Raw genomic sequence first — 23,309 nt, forward strand, 5'->3', positions numbered from 1 at the left:
CAATATTTCAAATAAGTTCCAAAATTTGCGCGGAAATGATACCCGATTACTTTAAAAATAACAACTGTCATATCATATTCCTTCACCATATTAAATGTTGTTGCATTCAAAAGTGTCATTCATATGAGCGTATAAGTACTACCGAAACTCAAAAGTTGTGGAACATATTAGAATGCCTTCGGTTTTAGTTTGTAACCCGGATTTGTTTTATCTCAATTGGTTTTTGACTTTCGGATAGCGGTACAAAACCTTTGTCTTTCTTTATCCTTAAGAATTTAAAAATTTAAACTTCTCGATTGCTTTGATCATCATCCTTATAAAAATATAGTCATACTGCTCATATTATTACTGAAAAATCATAAATCGATTGAGAGAAAACAAATCCGGGTTACAAACTAAAACCGAGGGAAACACATACACTATAAGAGGAAAACAACGAAACAACAGAACTATAAGGGAACAAATGTCATATCCCTAGCTTGAAGAACAAAATGGTGAGTTGAACCTGGTTATGATGTCAAGCCAAACCTCCAAGCTTTATGGTAATGTTAAATATACCGCTAAAATTACAACATTACATGACGGGAATACAGTACAAATAAATGCTAGAACACCCAAGACAGAGAAATACTTTAAAAAATAATATAATAGTACATTTTGAAATGTAAACTACAGACTAACAACTAATTTAGGACAGTACACAAATACAGCTTAATAAAATTACGATTTGATAAACTGACAATAATCATGTTATCTGAATAAATCAAAGGATTCAAAGTTGAGTTGTCAAGATTTCAGAAGAACAGTAAAATCTATGACGTATGTACACCTGTGGTTAAGATGCATTATGTATTGTGTCTAGTTAACGCATCAATGTAAATATAACGGAATTTGATGAGACTGTCATCAAAGTAAGAGGGTTAGCGCTATAAAACCAGGTTTAATCCACCATTTTCTACATTTGAAAAGGCCTGTACCAAGTCAGGAATATGACAGTTCTTGTCCATTCGTTTTTGATGCGCGTTTTGTTATTTGATTTTGCCATGTGATTATGGACTTTCCGAATTGATTTTCCTCTACGTTCAGTAGTTTTGTGATTTTAATTGTTATCTTGGCAGACAAGTCTTATTTTTTGTATGCAAAAATCATTGTTACAAATGTCAAACTAAAAAAAATTTGAATCAAGCATATACCCCTTCTTCTTTGAAGGAAATTTTAAAAACAACTACTAACTTGATTAATAAGTGTTTTAAGTTGATGAAACAGGGGTATGTCAAAGAGCGTGTCGTTCTTTTTCTAAAAAAGTTCATCGGAAGGTACCAAGACCTTGTTGATAAATATTCCGTATCAACTTCTCAAATAATACACGATGGTCTTGATGTATAGATTCTTCGTACTGATGTTGTTTATCATCTTAACAACGTGTTTTATAGTTCTTTCATTTGTCTTTGTTCTATCATTAATATTACTTTTACTGTTGAATGGTTTTATGTGATATCCGTTTCACGTGGCTCGGTACTTATACATCTCGTCAATGTGTTTGTATTGGCTTTCATTTTTTTGTGGTTTGTTTTGTATTTGCGACTTTTTGTATTTCTTTTGTTCTTATAACGTGACTCTGTACTTTAAAGATCCCGTCAGTATGATATTGTTCTATTATATGTCATTATGATATATTTCTATTATGAATTACAATATACGTTGAACCACAAACGTCAAAATCATTCAATCGCGTAGTGGTATTAACTATTTTTGGATTCTTATAAATTCTATATATAACTTTTGGACTAGTTTAAATCTCGGTCTATTTCTTAAATTTTTCTTACATACTTTTGATTTTTTAACCCTGTATGCTAACATTCCCATGAAAATTTTAAAATTGTTTGTACGCACATTGAACGACAAATTTATGTGATGTATAAAATTTTCTGACGGAATTTGATGAGACTGTCATCAAAGTAAGAGGGTTAGCGCTATAGAACCAGGTTTAATCCACCATTTTCTACATTTGATAATGCCTGTACCAAGTCTGGAATATGACAGTTTTTGTCAATTCGTTTTTGATGCGTTTTGTTATTTGATTTTGCCATGTGATTATGGACTTTCCCAATTGATCTTCCTCTAAGTTCAGTATTTTTGTGATTTTACTTTTTACAGGTAATGTTTCTCACATTATTTTCATTGGCATTTACTCTTGATAACCATATCGCCAAATGTAGACAACTAATGTGACTATCTACACAAAATTTATTTTTAAGTAACTCTTTACAATAGAGGGGCGAAAGATACAGGGAGAAAATTCAATCTCATAAATCGAAAATAAACTGATAACGCCATGGCTACAAAAGAAAAAGACAAACAGACAACCAATAGTACACATGACACAACATGGAAAAATAAATACTAAGCAACACGAACCCCACCGAAAACTGGGGGTGATTAAAGGTGCTCTAAAAGGGTAAGCAGATCTTGCTCCACAGGTTTGACCCGTCTTGTTGCTCAAGTTAGTTGTTAAACATAGTTTGCATTAAACGAAAATAAAATAAAATAAATTACTAACAGTTACATTCAATTTTTTTATTTTGTGATTGAACAAATCAAAAAATTTCTCAACACTTTTAAAAAATAAATTCAATATCTGAAACACAACTCTCATATACGTGTGCTGTTGTTGATTAATATCAAGAGACACAATAATCGTAATACTATCCTGATGACACCTAATAAATTATATTATGAAATAAAAAAATGAATGTTATAATATAACTATCCACACTCCTCTGTGTCCACACTTGTACCAGTAGACAAACGAAAATTAATCATTCAGAGTCAAAGGGACTCAACTCTGAACAATTTTGCGAAATGATGATATAAATTGCCTTTATTCAAATATAAAGATGAAATATTTTGCATAGAGTTGTAAACTTCTATGATATAGCTTATCAACAAACATAAAAACATCAATACATTTATGTTTATTCAGATCAAAAGGCTTCACAAACAGATAGATTATTAATTACCGTGAACAGTATGAGTTAAAATTATCTTATGTATATGCACGATGTATAATACTTTTATTTGTACGATCTTTATCTTTGTGTACTAACTTTATAAGGTACCCAATTAAAAAATGTGAAACTATTTGGGTTGGTTTCGACACGTTTCTATAACATTTGATAACAATAACAACATTAAGGGGTCCTCATAAGGACTTGCATCTTGATATTTACCTGTTATCTCTAAGATATATGCTAAAAAATGTAACACTGGATATAGTTTTGAGTCTTTTGTAGACGAAACGCGCGTCTGGCGTAAATACAAAATTTAATCCTGGTTTCTATGATGAGTTTATTTACAACCACTGCTGGTGGAGTTTGAATTCATCAAGGATATCACAAGCCCCGGAGTTATTATTGATATGGTCATAAATGTGAAATTAACTGTTTACAAAACATTTGAATTTAAAAAAAACTAAGGCTTTTCTACCTCAGGAATAGTTACCTTAGCTGTATTTAGCAAAAGTTTAAGAAATTTTGGTCTTTATTGCTCAACATCGTGCCTTATTTGGCTTAAAAAAAACTATTAAGGATTCGAGCGTCACTGATGAGTCTTTTTTAGACGAAACGCGCGTCTGGCGTAAATACAAAATTTAATCCTGGTATCTATGATGAGTTTATTTAGAATATTAACAAACCTTTTTTCTTTACAATAACTGTTTTTTCCATATATTGTTTTGTCGTATACAATCAGACACTGTAACTATGGACCAGGTATCCTTCGCCTCTCTTTTACGTAATTACTTTTATCCGTACTTGAATTACAAAATAAACAAGTTCACAAAAACTGCTTGAATAAGCAAGTACATTTCAAATCATATTGAAAGTTTCATAATTTAATTAGGAATAATCTAATGTGTTTTTTAAAATGATGTTTTATTCAAAATAACATGAAACATCGTAATGTTCACTGACTGTGCCCTAATTCAGGAATTTATTCTATTACTTGATATAGTAGTCGTTGTGTCTTGGTATGCTGTCAAAGCAGATGGAAGAATTAGTTGTACTACTGTCCACGTTTTACACTAAAAAGGAAAACTACAAATTGGTTACATCTAGCTGTTATAACTATAGAGTGTTACATCTTCTGACATCAGACTCTGACTTCTCTTAGTTAAACATATTTATTCATCATCAATACAAATATATCATCATACAAAATATTTCTCTTGAACTGAATTTTAATGTGCGTATTGTTATGCGTTTACTTTTCTGCATTGGACAGAGGTAAAAGGGGAGGGTTGAGATCTCATAAACATGTTTAACCCCTCCGCATTGTTGCGCCTGTCCCAAGTCAGGAGCCTCTGGCCTTTGTTAGTCTTGTATTATTTTTAATTTTAGTTTCTTGTGTAAAATTTGGAGTTTAGTATGGCGTTCATTATCACTGAACTAGTATATACATTTGCTAAAGGGCCAGCTGAAGGACGCCTCCGGGTTCGGGATTTTCTCGCTGCATGGAAGACGTGTTGGTGACCTTCTGCTGTTGTCTGCTCTATGGTCGGGTTGTTGTCTCTTTGACACATCTCCATTTCCATTCTCAATTTTATTCATAATAGCTCTGGTAAGATAAAATATTTATGTTTATGCAAGATCGCAACAGTATAATCAATAAGACATTGATATGGAAAATAGAGTGAAACAAATAAGAAAACAAAGTAATACAAACATTTAAATAACTGTGCTAGATTATATCGACTTTAAAATCTTAATAATCAAAACCAATTATTGTAAAATTGTTAATGCTTTAATACATATCTTTACAAAATATACCCTTTTTTAACACTATTGTTGTTAAGAACAGCTGAATTACAGGTAAAAATCAAGTTGTCAGTCCGTAAGAGGACCCCTAATCATTAATGGTGTTTTGGTCTCATTAAAAAATGTTGGAGGAAAGTTATTGTTGCTTCAATCACACTACGCAACATTGTATCAAGTGTCGTAATTTGACAATTTGGTTACGGTTAAGGGACTTTTGTTTTGTCCATGTGCTTATACGATTGTTTCAGAAAAAGGAAATTATCAAATTATGATTTTTTTTATTCTCAGGCCCAAAGAAAGATGGACGACGAGCCAAGTGCTTGATGTGATAAAATGTGAATTAATACTTAAAAAAACCTCTAAATAAGACACGTTATCATACTTTGAAAATACTTAGGAAACTTCATATTGAAATATACTTAGATATGCCATACATATATTAAAATACTTCAATTCCAAATCGAAAATACAACTTTAAATCTATTCAAGAACTTTTTAATTGCTTTACAAAGTGGTTACTTAAGTTTTCATCCATTTCAAGATGATTGTTAAAGATTCCAGATATTAAAACCATTGAGAAATCTACGTACTTGTTTGTAAAGAAACTTTGGATTAAATTTAAGTATCACTTTATTAAGAACTAAAACTAAATATCATAAAGTGTCTTGCTGATGACATTAAATAGTTAAGTATATCGCCAATTCAAATTAGTGATTTTACTTTTTCTGGTAAAGGATAAATTTCAAGACGGCACAATGAGTTCAAGTTGTCCTCCTGATAGTTTATTTCAAATAGCTTTTAAATGGAATAACTAAGACCAGAGTAGAAAGTTGGACAAAATATTCTTGAGACAGAAGTTAAATCACAAAAATACTCCGAGGAAAATTTCAAAAAGAAAGTCCTTAATCAAATGGCAAAATAAAAAGCTCCAACACATCAAACGAATGATCGACAACTGTCATATTTCTTACTTAGTACAGGCATTTTCTTGGCGGATCAAACCTAGTTTTATAGCTTGCTAAAGGACACATTCAGATGGTAATTTTTGTAAATTAATATATAACTCAATATTCACAATTTATGCCGTAGTGCAGTGTTTTTTTTATTTTAGAAATTAACAAAGGTGACACATTTCCATATGCGAAACTTGTTTTCACATTCCAATCAATCATGTTATGTTTGAAACAAATCGTTTGCACATCAGAATGAACAGTTAAATGAATTTAGTGATTTGCTTTGAACAACCGATTTTTTTGGTTTAGTTGGCTTATAATCAAATTAAAAGTCAATTAGAAAATGTCGAACTCCGAGGAAAATTAAAAATGGAAAATGCGAAATCAAAGTCTAAAACACACCAAAAAATGGGTAACAACTGTAAAATTCCTAACTTGGTACTGTTATGTTATGAAAATGCATGAAGAAAGATAAGATCAGCACGTGTAGCAATAGACTGAGAGTTGTAGATTTGTAGCATAACTGTACATATGTAGTTTTGAGAATAGAAAATAGTTACTAAAATATAGTTATTAATCATTAGTATCCGACCAAGTAAAACACGGATCTATCAGACATTTTCATATGTAGAAAAACCTGGTTTTCAAGCTACCTTAACCTCTCACTTGTATGACAGTGGCATAAATTCCACCACAATGACAACAATGTGCGAAAAAAACCAACAGACATATTATGGATGTTTTTAAATAGGGGTACAACAGTCAACATTGTGTTATTCTCTTTTGTTATATGTTACATAGGAGCACAAAAAGGCATACATCAAATTTAACAACTTCATTATGCTTCTTCTTTTTTTTAATGATTTTTCACCTTAACGTTGTAGAAATTGAAAGCTGTACAGATTTACATGTTATTTGAGACCGTTTTACAATAAGAAGACACACATTAAAAGGTTTATTCACTATATCAAAAAAGGTTCAGAAGGAGCCTGTGATACCATTGACTTCAATGACAATGGAGAGCGGACCTTACAAACACATGGGCTCTACAATAACTGTTTTTCAATTGTTAACTCGGACAAGTTGTTTCTATTAGTGTGTCCCAGTAAATTGATGTTGCTGTAATAGGTGAACGGATACCTTTTACCCTTTGATCTATTAATTTACTACCCAAATATATGAATTTTATCTTCTAATAAAAAACATTATAAAGCTTAGAATTAAAAGAAGAGTGCAAATGAATATCTTCACAAATTAATTTTCATCTTTTACTGGTTATAGTTGTATATATATCATAGAAGTAAATAAATCTTAGTGACCCCCTCCCCCCCAAAAAAAAACCCAATAAAAAAACTTACAAAAAAATCTTAAAACGAACAAAAAACACTAAATCAAAAGGGATGTGTGTTTGCGGTGACAGACTGTTTATGCATTTATTTACAGTTTCCACCATTTCTTTCCTCTCTTTCGTCTATCACTGGTAAATTATTAATTCAGGAATTTCGTTACCATGAATCGCTTAAAACTTTTTATTAAATTCTTTCAAAGATAACAAAGATATGATTAGTAAATATGGGTTAACCTGTAAAAACTTCTTCAAACGATATTCCATATTCTTAAGGGGGTAGACCTGGTATATGGGAGACAACTCTTACACAAGCATTGAAAGTCATTAGTGCGTTCTAACATAGCAGTAAATTGAACAGTGATCAAGCATTTATGTTGTTTACATTTATCTATGAGAATGATGCAGACAGATCCAGTAAGCTGCACATGTTTGACACCACCAAACATTAAACTAAAGAACATATTTTTATTAATGATGTGAATTAAAAGGTAGAATATTTCCATTCATGCATGAAATGCTTAAAAAAACACCAGCAATGGCAATAAACTGAGTCTGATGAGTTCAGTGGAGCAACTTTACTGACTAAAGGACCTTGTGGCATCATTTAGTAAAAAATCCTTTTAAATTTTGGGAAATTCGATTTGAACATATGCAGTAAAAATATAAAACAACACGTTTAATAATTTATTGCGTCCGAAGCGCTTTTCTGGATTTACCTTCATCAGGAACGCTCAAAGCCAAACATTTGAAATCCGAAGATGTATAAGTACCGAAAATCGTTGAAGAGCTATATGTTAAAAACACCTAAAATAAATAGCCAAATTCATCTAAAGCCAACTTTGCCTGAGGGAGTTGAAACCTTAGTTTCATAATAATTTCAAAATTTATAAACGGACAATTTTAGTAAAGTTTGTTTAAATAATGAAGAAATATGGTTTTAGTGCTAAGTCATTGATACAGAGTTTGTACTTACTGTTTGTGTTTGTTTTTTTTTCCAATATAAAAGGCTATATTCTAGAAGATATGACCTGAACATCAATCCTAGTACAAGCTTATGCTAATAACTCATCTTCATTAACACAAAAATAGTACTTAGATAGTGACAGACTGTCAAAACAATGATTTTCTGAAAGCGTTTGCTATTGTTGACAGGGGCATTTTGTAGTTTGGGGAGAGAAACAAATAAATAGTTGTGATAAAAAATTATGTCAACTGATCCCATACTGAATATTAATGTTTTTTCCTTATATAATTAATACAATTATTGTCGGGACAGTACTCCTTCACGTTTTACACATTAAAAGAATGCAAAAACAGTCTGTATGAGGTTTTTGTAAGGGAAAAATGAATTTTGTCCAAAAATTCTATTTTTTTCGTGTGCCTTGTTAGCCAACTTGTTGAAACTCAAAGATTTTGAAAATTTCAAAGAGTCAAATTTGATAATATTTTGTGATTTAAAAGATTAATAACCAATAAATGTTAAAACAATTTTTTGCAGGAATTTAACGATAATTTTTTTGGGGGGCTAAATTTGAAAAAAAAATGTGTTACTTGGGCTGGCCAGACTTTTGCCGTATCAATTATCAAAAACAGTTTGTTTTACGTTCAGTCAATTTGTATTACTATGATGATTCCCATTTCTCAGCAGTAAAATTAACATACCCTCTGCCCCTTCGTATGGTGTTTACATATCACAATTGATACGTTATTCTCGTGCTTGTTCACACTATACGGACTTCATATACAGGAGTGTGCTCCTTACGCAGAAACTGCTCCAACAAAAATATGAGGAGGACAGATCAAAATTGACACTCCGTAAATTTTATGGACACCATCACGAATTTGTGGATCCGTACGATGTGTCTTTGACCAAACTAGCTAAGGACATTTTCACTACATCGTAGATTGTGGTTTATTATTTCGTCGTCTAATTTTTTAATTACCAAACGTGACTTATTCCCGATTGTGACTGTTTTGCTGAGTGTAAATTCGAATTACTATAAGACGTGTTACGGTACTTATCTATCCCAAATTCATGTATTTAGTTTAAATGTTTAATGTTATATTTGTAATTCTCATCGGATTTTGTCAAATGTGTTGACGTCTTTTCTATTATATTGATTTTTATGGTAAAGAAAACTAATCACCGCCTTCATATATTAGATTTAATTTTGTTCAACGTAATCTGTACGATGTTTTACGTTTGAAGTTAGATTCAAAACAAACCGGACTTAGCTATATACTATAGTTAATTGCTACCTTTATAGTTTGCTATTAATAAGTATTGACATGTGCATTGTTATTAAATGTTATATCAGTATTTAGTATTAAATAATCCTAATTCTATCTTATTCATTCAAATGTGACGTCATTTTTCATTCTTTGATGATCTGTTTTACAAATTCAAGTGTGACGTCATTTTTTTTGTCATTTTTTACAATTTCAAATATGAGGTCACTTGGTGTTGAGGTTTTGACTTATTCTGATGTGTCTATTTTTTGTGTTGCATTTTGTCGGGTTATGTAATGTATTTCGGTTGTTTCCTGTAATTAGTTAATACTTCAGTTTGATCATGTATATCTTTTGTATAGTCATTTTATAAAATTTACTGTTTGCAAAAGTATAAATTATTCTAAATATTAGGGATGTTCTGGTACCTAACAGAAAACCGTGGCCGTTTTTGGCACAACTTTTTTGAACTTTTGGTCCTCGATGCTGTTCAAATTTGTACTTGTTTCGGCTTTCAAACATTTGTATCTGGGCGTTACTAGTAAGTCTTGTGTGGACAAAATGCACTTTTGGCGTATTAAAATTTTAAACTTGTTACCTTTTGTTAGCTATTATTCGTGTGTTTCTTTGTCAATTGTGTTCTTCTATTTATTTATATGGTAGTCCTATAATGTTGTGTTGTCATTTTAATGTTATATTTCACATGGCTATAAAAGAGGGAGGTTTGGCATGCCACAAAACCAGGTTCAACCCACCATTTTTGTCTTTAAAAATGTTCTGTACCAAGTCAGGAATATGGCCATTGTTATATTACAGTTCGTTTCTGTGTGTGTTACATTTTAATGTTGTGTTTCCGTTGTGTCGTTTGTTTTCTCTTATATTTGAGTGTGAATTCACATTACTATAAGACGTGTCACGGTACTTATCTATCCCAAATTCATGTATTTGGTTTTGATGTTATATTTGTTATTCTCATAGGATTTTGTCTAATGCTTAGTCCGTTTCTGTGTGTGTTACATTTTAATGTTGTGTCGTTGTTCTCCTCTTATATTTAATGCGTTTCCCTCAGTTTTAGTTGGTTACCCCGATTTTTTTTTTGTCCATGGAGTTACGACTTTTGAACTGCGGTATACTACTGTTGCCTTTATTTCAGATTTACTTTAAGATATGTTTCTTTTATGCAATTTAACAGTTAGGGTATTTCTAATGACAACATGTTCATAAACACTCAATGATTTTTACCTACAAGTGTTTTCGACCGTTTTTTAGGGTACCCCAGAAATGGTCATATTCAGTATACCCTAAACATAAAATGAAACGGTCAATTTCCTTAATACTTTAACAGATGAAGCATGGACCCCTGCCTTTTCAATGATGTAAATATAAGAAAAATTAAACGAAGGAAAATTTTGGTGTTACCAAGACCTACCCCCTTAATTTGACAATAACATTGTACTTACTGCGAGGAAATCTTTTTGTGTTGCGAAGTCTTTAGTTTTCTATCTTATGTCTCGTGTACTATTATTTGTCTGCTTGTCTTTTTACTTTTTGACCATGGCGTTGTCAGTTTATTTTCAATCTATGAGTTTGCCTGTCCTTCTGGTATCTTTAGCCTTTCTTTTATAACAAACTTAAAGACATGTCTCCTTTGACTGTCCATAACGTTACAGAACTCAATCGCTGGAATGTGTTTTGGTTGATTTTAGTCTCTGATGCATGATGTTTTATTATCAATTGTTTTTGGCTTTCATTAATTGTGAGTACTCTAAAATCGTAGTTTCTTGTTAATATGACATATAATACATTTTGTTATGCTTTTTTGCTATTTGATGTTTTCTAATTTGGTGTTATATCTCGTGTCTCTATTTTTGATATATATCAAGTGTTTAATATGACTATGAATTTAAACTTCTGTTCTCGCACTATTTTGTAAAAAAATATTTCCATTCTATTCTCAATTTGTACTGTATACCTTAAGTCAAATTATATTCATTTACCTGTGTACAAAACTCTATTTGGCGGCATTTTGTTCAAGGTTATAGTTGTTGTTTTTTTTAAATTAGTTAACATCTTACCCCTTATTTTTTTGACTTTGTATTTACATTGTGTAATAGATCAAATTTATTCGTTCAGTATATGTTCACTTGTGTTATGTCTTTTGATTGATCTACGCCATTTCAATTGATATCTTATACATGTTATAGTGTGTATTTCTATCCGGTGATGTTATACTATTGTGCCAGATAGAATGAAGGTTTGTACCTATCAAAACGTTTAAACCCGCTGCATTTGCTCGCATCAGGAATCTGATGTTCAGTACTTGTCGTTTGTTGATGTGGTTCATAAGAGTTTCTCGTTTTTTATATAGATTAGAACGTTGGTTTTGCCGTTTGAATGGTTTAACACTAGCAAAAATGATTAAAATTATTACACCTTTACAAAATTTATGTCACGATGACTATCTTCCTAACTGCTGAACATTAACTCACCATTCTAAGGAACAAAAATAACAGCGAAATTAACTTAAACAACTGTACAGGTCAAAACCATATTTTTATAAAAAAAAATTCAGAAGATGAGGTAAAATGCCAATGGGACAACTCTTCTTCAAAGACCAAATGATGTACCAGTACTAGTTAACAACTGCATGCCACCCTACATCTTTCATAAATGCGTAAAACCTACACCGCATAACAAGCTATAAAAAGCCTCAAAATGACAGACGAGAAAAAAGGGCCTGCGTTATGGACAAATAAAATTGAAAATTGAAAGAAAGATCATAAGATGATTATGTAAACAATATTAGGTTTTGGTGCAGGATCAATAGATCTACAAACACGAAATATAATTAACTATAGAAACATCCGCAAAATACACACACACACAGCTTCTTCCGAGAAAAACAACCTAATCAGGAACGTCACAGATTAAAGCAAACTTTTCGTAAAATAACTGTATGGTGGTTTTCTGCAGAATCATTATGTTGGTGCTAATTAGAAAAACAACATTTCGTCTATGAAAACAATATTATTTGACATACAAGTCTTTCCTGCTTATTTACACGCTTTACGGCATTATGCATAAATAATTATGAAGTAAGGAGGCCATTGCGAAGTGTCGGTTTAGGTTTTCGATTTTAAATCGAAACCAGCTATTTTTCAATAGTAAAAGCGCTTTGTATGCAGTTTTCAGTATCTGTGACATTTCATCAAACATACCCCCCAAAAAAGAAGTTTCAATGCGTTTTAGAAAACAAATTAAATAACTAAAACTCTTATATAATAGTACTGTTGTTGATTTATACAATGTCAACACTAGTACCAGTAGACAAACGAAAATAAATCATTAGTCAAAGGGACACAACTCCGAACATTTATTCGAAATGATGAATTGATATGCGTTTTTGAGAGTTTTAAACTTCTATTGAATAGCTTACCAACGAACATAAAACATCAACATCTTTATGTCTATTTAAATCTAAATCAATTAGCACAGAGTTATATTTTAAATAAACATGAACACTATGAAAAATATTAACCTAATGTTTATATGCCATGTTTACTGTTTGTTTGTTTTATTGTTTATTTATATGTAATATATCATTGTGTACTTACTTTATTAGGACCCAAGTAAGATGGATGAAAACTAATTTGGTTAGTACACTCTTTAGATAAAGATTATTAACATTATTATTATTGTTGTTCAAATAACATTGTATCGGGTGTCGTATTTTGAAAGTTTGGTAGTGGTTGAGGAGAAAAGCGTATGTAATTTGAGTCAGAAAACTGGCGGAAAGAAAATCGGAACGACACACTAGGTGGCTGATGTAATAAATAGTTTATCTGGTATTTAAAACAAACTCTAAATAAAACACGTTATCATTCTTTGTAAAATGATTAATAAATAAGACACATTATCATATTTTGTAGAGTACCGAGAACATTTTACATCGAAATATACTAACATTTGTAATATAGTTCTTGGAATACTTTAAATTTTCAAAACGAAAATACCACTTGAAATCAATTCATGACCTTTCATATTGCTTCCCACGTGTACGGTATGATTCAAAAATCAAGCGGATGTTTCAACTTTTTCCAAAGTGGTTAATTAAGTTTGTGTCCATTTTTAGATGATCGTTAGAGTGTCCAGATATTTCAACATACTGGGAAAACTAAGTACAAATTTGTAGATAAAAACATTGTTTATTAAAAACTAAAACTTAAATCATAAAGTTTCTTGCTGATAATATGACAATTGCATATATCGCCAGTGATTAAGTGATTTAACCTTTAGTGATAAAGGATAAATTTCAACACGGTGCAGTGATTTCCAGTTACCCTCCTGATAGTTTATTTCAAATAACTTTAAAATGGAATAACTTAGACCGAAGTAGAAGTTGTAAGTTTGACAACTAAAATTTTAAGACACAAAGGACACATTACGATGTTATCAATAGATATAAACAATTTACCACAAAACTTCTTGTCTGTTGGTGAAAGCATTCTTGAGTAATTGTTCGAAAACTGGCGATCCCCATTTTTAATGAATAAAATCCCTTAACTCTGAAACGTAAAATCTAAAATTTATAAAAAACGAAATGTAGCTCACGTCAATAGAAACAAACAAATCACCAAAGTTTAATGCAAATTGGTTCAAACGTTTTTTAGGTAATGTCCAACATGTTGACAACGGACAGACAGACAGACAACAGTATATCATAATACGTTTCGTAAACGGGCGTTTAAAAATCATCAAAAATAAAACAACAAAAAACATTAAAAGAAAAGGGATCTATGTTTGACGTGACATGCTTCTATGCATTTTTCTTAGCTGGCTTTTACTCAATACAAAATGTAGCGATAGCAACAACTGTTATAAGAAAGAGATTTGAATAGATACAGTTTCCATCATTTGTTTTATTTCCTTGATCTCTTTCGTCTATTACGTCACCATTATCTCTTTCGTAGTCTCTTGAAAGCAATGAAACGGATAAGACAGGGTGTTCAAAACCATTTTTCGATTCTAAAGTTCCATCTGCGTATGTCCAAAAGTCTCCAGAAGAAAGTTTTAGTAGACCATTATCTGCCAAAAGAACTTCAGGAAATACATACCGAGTTTCAAACGTCCCCTTTAATTTGATACTCGTGAAATTGGTCAGTGATTCTTTTACATTTTGATCTCCACAGCTAGTTCTATTTGCTGTTTTACATTTTAAAAGTGTGCACACTTTCAAGTAGTATGGTTGTACTCTCGACTTGTGAAGACCATCGAATGCACCAAATGCAAAATATTCTGAATCACTACCAACTCGTTCATAAGACAGAAAGCAGCACAATTTCCCATCACACACACTCACATTTCCCTTATTGTTCTGTATAGGAACAAACATAAATGGATCATGTCGAACTTCAGATTTGAACTGTCCGGGACTTGCCGATGACCTTTCTATTTTAATATCTGGTCTTTGAAATTTGGTCGTAAATGCGTTTGTCTTTACAACAGGTAAATCATCAATTAAAAGCTTTCCTCCGTGGGATTCGCTGTAGTGGAAAGCTTTGTAGCCTGTTGGGGAATATATTCCACTTCCATGAAATCTGTACTTTGGCAGGTTTATGTTTGCCGCTAGAAGATTAACCTTCGCGCCGGCCGCAAACGCAGAATGAAACTGAATGCCAGCAAGTAAAGGGAGAGCATCCATCCAAGCTGTAGGGAACACAACATTCCCAACACCATCTAACTTCAATACATCGATTGCAGGTGTTTTGAAAAGAATATCAAAACAGGTAAAGACAGCAAATTTACCAAATGGTGTTTCAAATGTCACCAGTTTTGTTACTGGGGGTATGTCAAAATGTTTCTCGTTGTATAATTGTATTTTATGGTATTTTGCAATCAGATCACCCTTAGGGTTATAAACAACGTTGGTATTAAATTGATAGTGTCCGTCTTTGGGACAGTTCGGATCCTCTCCAATATCACATGGCTGGCGATCACCGAAGTTAACCACAAGATACATTGACGTGTCTTTTGCAAGACAACTTATATGTCTTTGTATATCTGTGTCTTCATACTTGTCTGGATGTTGACATGCATTCCAGTTTTCTTCTGGATCAGGAATATACTCTAGATATGATGCTATACCTTCTCGTGATATTTTCATAGTACCATAAATTCCATATTCAGGAAAAACCATGATTTCCACGTTCTAAAATCATAGATAAAAAAAAAATACGTAATGTAATCATAAAATTGCCTCCGTTGAAATTTTGCAACCATCCCATAGAGCAAATTACATGGATGATTAATATTGACCATTTGGCATATGGCTGTGATATTAGCTACACGTACATGCTGTTCACTAATTAATTTGTTGAATGAAATCAAATCTTTAACTACTAATGGGTGCCGTAGGAGGTCCACCGGATTTGTTAACGAGGATTTCTTGTCATGATTATAATATATATTATCAATATATAAAACATGAAATTATAATGATTATATCCAGGCTGTAATTGCTATTAAGTACATAACCAAGCATAATTCATCTTCGTTAGCTAAAGGTTACGATCCACGTCCCTCTTCTCCACCCTTGGCGGATTGAGATAGAATTTCGGAAACACAAGGTAACAATTGTCATTGGTTGCAGTCGAAACTCGCTGCATCCAATCAAAACGCGCCTATAACATGACCAAGTGTCAGTGTAGAAAGTGTATATAAACAATTGTCACTTGCTTATTGTGCAACAAGTCTTTAAATCCCTAAGCATACGACTACATTTAGTGGCAATTTGAATATGTTTGATCAATTAATAGAAGTTTCTGTGTATGTTTCTTGCATAAATGCATGAATGTCAACTCATATTTTCGTTTCCTGCTTTACCAAGTGTGTAGAATCTAGCCGCCATCGTGTTTTTACCTCCAAAATGAAGAGTTAATGTGCTACCATTGGTCAGAAAAAATGTATTCGGAATGGCTGTGACTTAAATTTACCGATAGATGGCACAACATTGTTATCACAAATGTTGGCTTAATCTGCCAACGGTGGAGAGGAGGGAAGTGGATCGTAACTTTTAACTAGCAAAGATGAGAATAATTGTGACGAATGGAATAGATGTTAATTGCTAGAATCTGTAAATTTAAAAATATCTACCAAGGGAACAATTGATTTTTTTTTTTTATTTCCAATAAAAAGAGTAATGGAGACTGGCAACTGTAACGATAAATGTTCGATAAGGCCTTAATTTAAAATAACCCTTATATCTAGCTATATAAACAATTTCAAATCAAATGTATTGACTAATATCAAAACAAATCAATGCTAATACAAGAACTAGTTAGAAAATATGTCTTTTTGTTGATAATATCCGTACTTGCGTGCTATTCATGAAGTCCAAAAATAGCACTTATTTTGGTTTTTAGGAAAATTTAGTAAAAACGAGTAAACCATTAATTTTTTTAACAAATATTTTTTTTTCTCACAAAATGTTGGTTATATATAAATTCAACCGCTGCAACAAGTGTGTTATGATATTTCTCCACTCGAGACGGTTCAAGTAAATTTTTATATTTAAGCACGAGGCTTGCTGAGCTTTTCAAATAAGTAAAAGTTAACTATTTGGTCCATTACTTATAAACAGCGACGACAACTCCCAAAATCAATCTGTAATTTAGTGGTTGTCGTTTGTTTATGTGTAACATATTTGTTTTTCGTTCATTTTTTTGCATAAATAAGGCCGTTAGTTTTCTCGTTTGAATTGTTTTACATTGTCTTATCGGGGCCTTTTATAGCTCCCTATGCGGTATGGACTTTGCTCATTGTTGAAGGCCGTTCGATTACTTATGTTGTTAATGTCTGTGTCATTTTGGTCTTTTGTGGATAGTTGTCTCATTGGCAATAATACCACATCTTCTTTTTTATATTTCATTTTGTGGTTTGGAACCTATTTTTTATAATGTATAGACGTCCATACACTGATACTCGAGTTAGTATCTGTGAAACAGACAATATAGTCCCCTTTTTTGCCTTTAGTAATAGCTACAACAATAACCCTGAAATCAATACCAGCCTTCTTATTGTGATATAAAACTTTGTGTCAATTGCATTGAGATTCAAACACTTTTATTCAAGTTATTGCCGGCTACCAAATTTGCAATGTACGACGAGTCGATGCAGACATCTCCATAACATAATACGAACGAAATTAATTGGGGGAACGGGACTCGTTTCCTTGCTAACAAATAAAATAGATTAATTCACAACAAATTCCTTTATCAATGGAAATTCTTCTGAATCTTCTTAAAAAAGAAAAAAAGAAATCACCAAAGAAATAAGGTGAATTTGTAATCGTAAATATGCCTTATAATACACATAAGCTTTACATATGATACAAATCTTAGATGGCACACGATCTACCTTAGCAGCGGCTTTTTTGTACATGCACACAGAAATCAAACAATTTAGATGTATTTTTATTTGTATCCATCCGATGAGTTAAGCCTTTTCCAACTGATTTTTATAGTTCGTTCTGATGTGTTTGAGCTTTTTAATGTGTTATTTGAACATAGGGACTTTCCTTTTTGAATTTTTCTTGGGAGTTCGGTATTTTTGTGATTTAATGTTAAATAAATTGAATAGGTTCTTGCATAAATGTTAGTAAATAAACTCATCTTGATACCAGGGGTGGTATTCTCGAATCTATCTTAGGATTAGGACGTGTACTAAGACCATATTAGGACAAGTCTTTGTCCTAAATCGTGTTCTCGATGCTCTCTTAGATTAAGGTATATCGCATTTTGGTCTTAACTTTAGGACACCTAATTAGTTGTCTTAAGACCATCCCTTCTTTATACCTACTTATTTGGATTTTGCTTTTTATTCATTATTTAACTTGAAAATGAACATGTATAAAGGAGGTGTACATGATTTTAAACTTTGAACTTCCTTGTTTCACTATACAATGACACTTCAAATTCAATTCTCTTTTCAATTTAAAGTGCAATACTATAATTATGATAGTTACATTTGAAATCATTTATTTAATTCTGTACATGTAATTATAAAATTAATTATTCGTAAACAATTGTATTTATTGTTGTCGTCATTAATAAATGTTTTATCAAAATATTACTTTTACGATTTAAAATTTCGCACTTGGATATGTTAAGGACGTTCTAATATTCAACAATTGATAATATATAATATATTTTTTTAAATGTTAACTAAAATAATATATCGGTAATTGATTGCTGTTACACATCACACTGTGTTACAATATATATTTTAAACGTTTAAAACACACAAAATCTGACCTCTGGTGTCTTAATATACAAGTTTATTTGAAATTGCTTTTACATGATACTTTAATCGACCACAAAGTGAACATGCGGCTTATCTGCAATACAGAAAATGAACTGGGATTCCAACAATCTTGGAATGAATAACCTGATCATGATGTTCAGTCGTTTGTTTATGTGCTTCATAAGTGTTTCTCATTTCTAATATTTTATATAGATTAGACCGTTGGTTTTTCTGTTTGAATGTTTTACACTAGTTATTTTAGATGCCCTTTATGGCTTGCTTTTCGGTGTGAGCCAAGGATCCCTGTTGAAGGCTGTACTTTGAAAAAAAGGGCGAAAGATACGAAAGGGACGTTTCAAATCATAGATAGAAAATAAACTGACAAATAATAGTACATACGACACAAATAGAAAACTACAGACTAAGCACATTGGTTTACTTTTACAACTTTTTTAACAAATATTTTTCAATAATATGTATGACATACCTGTTTGCCTGCTTTTGTAGCTTGTTCCTTGTAAATTTCAATATTTTTCATCATATGTTTTAATGCAGTTGACCTGTTAGCCGGTCCCTTATCGGTAGGAATAATAACCGCATGTTCATAAACTGCCGCTTTAAAGGTTGATTTTTTAGCATCGACAAGATAAAAAACAAACACAAATAAGTAAATGCAAATACACCCCATCAAAACGTGTCAATAAAAAAACAAAAGATTGACTCAGTCAGACAAGCGATACATCAGTTTATGAGTTTTGGAAGTTTACTATGTGTTCTTAAATTTCTACTTACAATAAGTCTTTTTATTGGCTGATGACTCCTTCACAAAATGGTATATGATTATGATAAGGTGAATGCATTACAATCGTCACTGTATATAATTTGTTTACTGAAAAAAGGGTCGCAGTATACTTACTTATTCGTGGGGTTCATGTTGTTTATTCTTTAGTTTTCTATGTTGTGTCGTGTGTGCTGTTGTTTGTTTGTCCTTTTCATTTTTAGCCATGGCGTTGTCAGTTTGTTTTAGATTTATGAGTTTGACTGTCCCTTTGGTATCTTGCGTCCCTCTTTTATGTGACATTTTTAATTTTGTGTCAAACTTGTCAAAGGGTCGGTTATATTTTTTTCGTACCGACTTTCGTTTTGATTTCTTCTCTAGTTGCACTTATTTTTGAAAGCTATCGTGTGGATATGTATTTATGTATCAAGGGAAAATTTTAACGTTAAGTAATAGACTGCGCATCTCACAAACAAAATCATTCTCAGAAATATGTGTCATTTGTTCTATCTTGTTAAATGTATGATATTTATAGAATGAGTACTCATGTACTCTTTTAAAGAAGTCTTTTTTTTTTAACTAAGTACGAAAAGGAACAGAGTTCAAATGTTCCCGCGATGCATGTATTCTATCTATCTATGGTACAAGGGCAATTACTAATAAAACACTTTCTTTTCTTTAAAACTTTTTAATAACTATCTGAGGAAGACTGAAGGCTTCACAGCAAATGCAATGTGATTTCCATTATGATTTAAATTTTCAAGTGGCATAACTTGTTTTTACATTAATGATCAATTGATCAATGATTAATTATTTCGTGCAAGACATTGCTAAGCTATATATCTTTGATTCAAATTTCATTTAATTCTAACAAGTGTTGTACTTTTAAAAGCGCTTTCTATGCAATTGTCCGTATGGTTTATAGGGGCAAAACTCTTTTTAAAATAATTAATCGACATTGATTTTTGAACTATTTTAAGACATTGCTGATATAAACCTATGATAAACGTTGCATAAAACACTGGCAAGAATTTGAACACATGAGATCGCTAACGATAAAACTTTCAATGAATGTAATATTACCTATGACATAACTTTTTTAAAAAATTAATTGATCAGCACTGAAACTCGTTCAGTATATTGCTTATATACATTTTGATATACGTTTTATTTAAATCTGACAGGAATTGTACACATGAGAGCGCTAACAATGCACTTTGCGTATAATTTATAATTTTTTAACTGTATTATAATTAATTGATCGGTACTCAATTTCGAACTGAACAGTTCCAAGACATTTCGAAAATAAATCTATTATATAAGTTCTTAAAAGCTGGTTAGAATTGTACACACCGGAGCATTTAAGATGCAATTTTCCATCTAATTTATGTTTCCAAAGTTAATAACTCTATTAGAAATAATTGATAGGCGTCTGATGTTCGGACTTGTTCACGACATTGCTGATATAAACCTATGATAATGTTGTTTAAAATGTTAAGTAAAATTTAAATCATACACGTAAGTGAAGGAAGAATGCCCGGTATTTTTTAACGCGTTAAATATACTCATCATCGAAACCAGGATTGAATTTTGGATTTGCCCCAGACCCGCGGTTCGTCATTAAAAGACTTATCAGTGACGCTCGAATGAAAAAAAATATAAAACGACCGAATAGATACGAACTTGAAGAGCATTAAGCGGGACACAATAATTAACGTAATGTACAGCAGAAGAGTTACAAAATAATAGGTTACCAAGAGCCTGAATTGAACAAATGGTAAAAAGTATGCCATTTTGATATTCATTTGTTTCATTTATTTCAATCAGTTATACTTAGAGATGAGAAGATGTGGTATGAATGTCATTGAGACAACTCTCCATCCAAGTCACAATTTGTAAAAGAAACCACTGTAGGTCAAAATACGACCTTCGACACGGTGTTTTGGCTCACACCGAACAGAAAGCTATAATAGGCCCCAAAAAATACTAGTGTAAAACCATTCAAACGGGAAAACCAACGGTCTAATACATTTTTTAAAAAATGAGAAACATTGATGAACTACATCAACAAACGACAACCACTGAACATCAGGTTCCTGAATAAAGACCGTTGCAATCAATTGCAGCGGGTTTAAATGTGTAATAAGTGTATACCGTCACCCTTACCTAAAACAACATAGATAGATACACTATAAAATATCAATTGAAATGGCTTAACTCAATCAAAAGATTTATGAAAACAAACAAGTGACTATACACTGAACGAATCAACTTGATCTTTGACACAATGTAAATACAAGTCAATAAACTAGAGGCTTTTAAGAGCCTGTGTCACTCACGATGGTCAATGTGCATATTGAACAAAGGACACAGATGGATTCATGACAAAATTGTGTTTTGGTGATGTTGATGTGTTTGTAGACCTTATTTTACTGAACATTATTGCTGCTTACAATTATCTCTATCTATAATGAACTTGGACCAGTAGTTACAGAGGAAAATATGTTGTAAAAATTTACATATTTTTCAAATTGATGAAAATTGTTTAAAATTGACTATAAAGGGCAATAACTCATTTTTAAAAGAGTTCAAGTAATTGAAAATTTCAGGGCAGATAGATCTTGACATAAAGAACAATTTCAATCTCCACTGGTTCGATGCGACTGCTGGTAGACGTTCCCGAGGGTATCATCAGACCAGAAGTCAGCACTTCGGTGTTGACATAAATATCAATTATATGGTCATCTTAATGACTTTCCTGTTGACAAAACTTTAAATTTTTCGAAAAACTAAGGGTTTTCTGATCCCACAAAAAGATTACCTTAGCCGTATTTGACACAACCTTTTGGAATTATGGTCCTCAATGCTCTTCAACTTTATACTTGTTTTGCTTTATAACTATTTTGAACTGAGCGTCACTGATGAGTCTTATGCAGACGAAACGCGCGTCTGGCGTATTAAATTATAATCCTGGTACCTTTGATAACTATTTACCCATAATGCTTTGGTTTCAGAGATATAAGCCAAAAACTGCATTTTACCCTATGTACTAATTTTAGCTATGTCGGCCATCTTGATTTGCGGGCTTGGTCATCGGACACATTTTAAAATCTAAATAGCCTAAATATCTAAATATGCTATATAACTATTTTGAACTGAGCGTCACTGATGAGTTTTATGTAGACGAAACGCGCGTCTGGCGTATTAAATTATAATCCTGGTACCTTTGATAACTATTTACCCATAATGCTTTGGTTTCAGAGATATAAGCCAAAAACTGCATTTTACCCTATGTACTAATTTTAGCTATGTCGGCCATCTTGATTTGCGGGCTTGGTCATCGGACACATTTTAAAATCTAAATACCCTAATTATGATTGTGAACAAGTTTGTTTAAATTTGTCTCAGTAGTTTCAGATGAGAAGAACTTTGTAAAAGATTACAAAAATTTACGAAAAATTGTTAAATTTGACTATAAAGGCCAATAAATCCCTCAGGGGCAAACTAAACATTTTGCTCATGTTGACTTATTTGTAGATCTTATTTTCTTGAACATTATTGCTGTCTACAGTTTATCTCTATATATAATAGTATTCAAGATAATAACAAAAAACAGCAAAATTTCCTTAAAATTACCAATTCAAGGACTGTAACCCAACAACGGGTTGTCCGATTCATTTGAAAATTTCAGGGCAGATGACACTTGACCTGATAAACAATTTTACCCTGTCAGATTTGCTCTAAATGCTTTGGTTTCAGAGATATAAGCCAAAATCTACATTTTACCCCTATGTTCTATTTTTAGCCATAACGGCCATCTTGGTTGGTTGGCCAGGTCACCGGACACATTTTTCAAACGAAATACCTCAATGATGAGTGTAGTCAAG

At 31.8% G+C, this 23,309-nt stretch overlaps 1 protein-coding gene across 1 annotated transcript; it reads right to left on the minus strand.

Annotated features, from left to right (window-relative positions):
* Positions 1-14,122: 14,122 nt before the first annotated feature.
* On the minus strand, positions 14,123-19,394 carry LOC143063441 (pantetheinase-like). Its single transcript, XM_076235596.1, has 2 exons — positions 19,132-19,394; positions 14,123-15,552 (listed from the first exon to the last, which is right to left on the minus strand). Exons 1-2 carry the CDS (start codon positions 19,330-19,332, stop codon positions 14,185-14,187), a joined length of 1,569 nt encoding a protein of 522 aa, XP_076091711.1. The 5' UTR covers positions 19,333-19,394; the 3' UTR covers positions 14,123-14,184.
* Positions 19,395-23,309: the final 3,915 nt, after the last annotated feature.

This window comes from Mytilus galloprovincialis, chromosome 2 (genome assembly GCF_965363235.1).
Source record: "Mytilus galloprovincialis chromosome 2, xbMytGall1.hap1.1, whole genome shotgun sequence".
NCBI classification, from domain to species: domain Eukaryota; kingdom Metazoa; phylum Mollusca; class Bivalvia; order Mytilida; family Mytilidae; genus Mytilus; species Mytilus galloprovincialis.

What these genes read in the sequence shown, in the direction of transcription:
- LOC143063441 (XM_076235596.1), bottom strand. Translation starts at nt 19,332, where the DNA reads ATGGGGTGTATTTGCATTTACTTATTTGTGTTTGTTTTTTATCTTGTC. An exon ending in CTACAAAAGCAGGCAAACAG is followed by an intron (nt 15,553 to 19,131) that starts GTATGTCATACA and finishes CTATGATTTTAG; the next exon opens with AACGTGGAAATCATGGTTTT.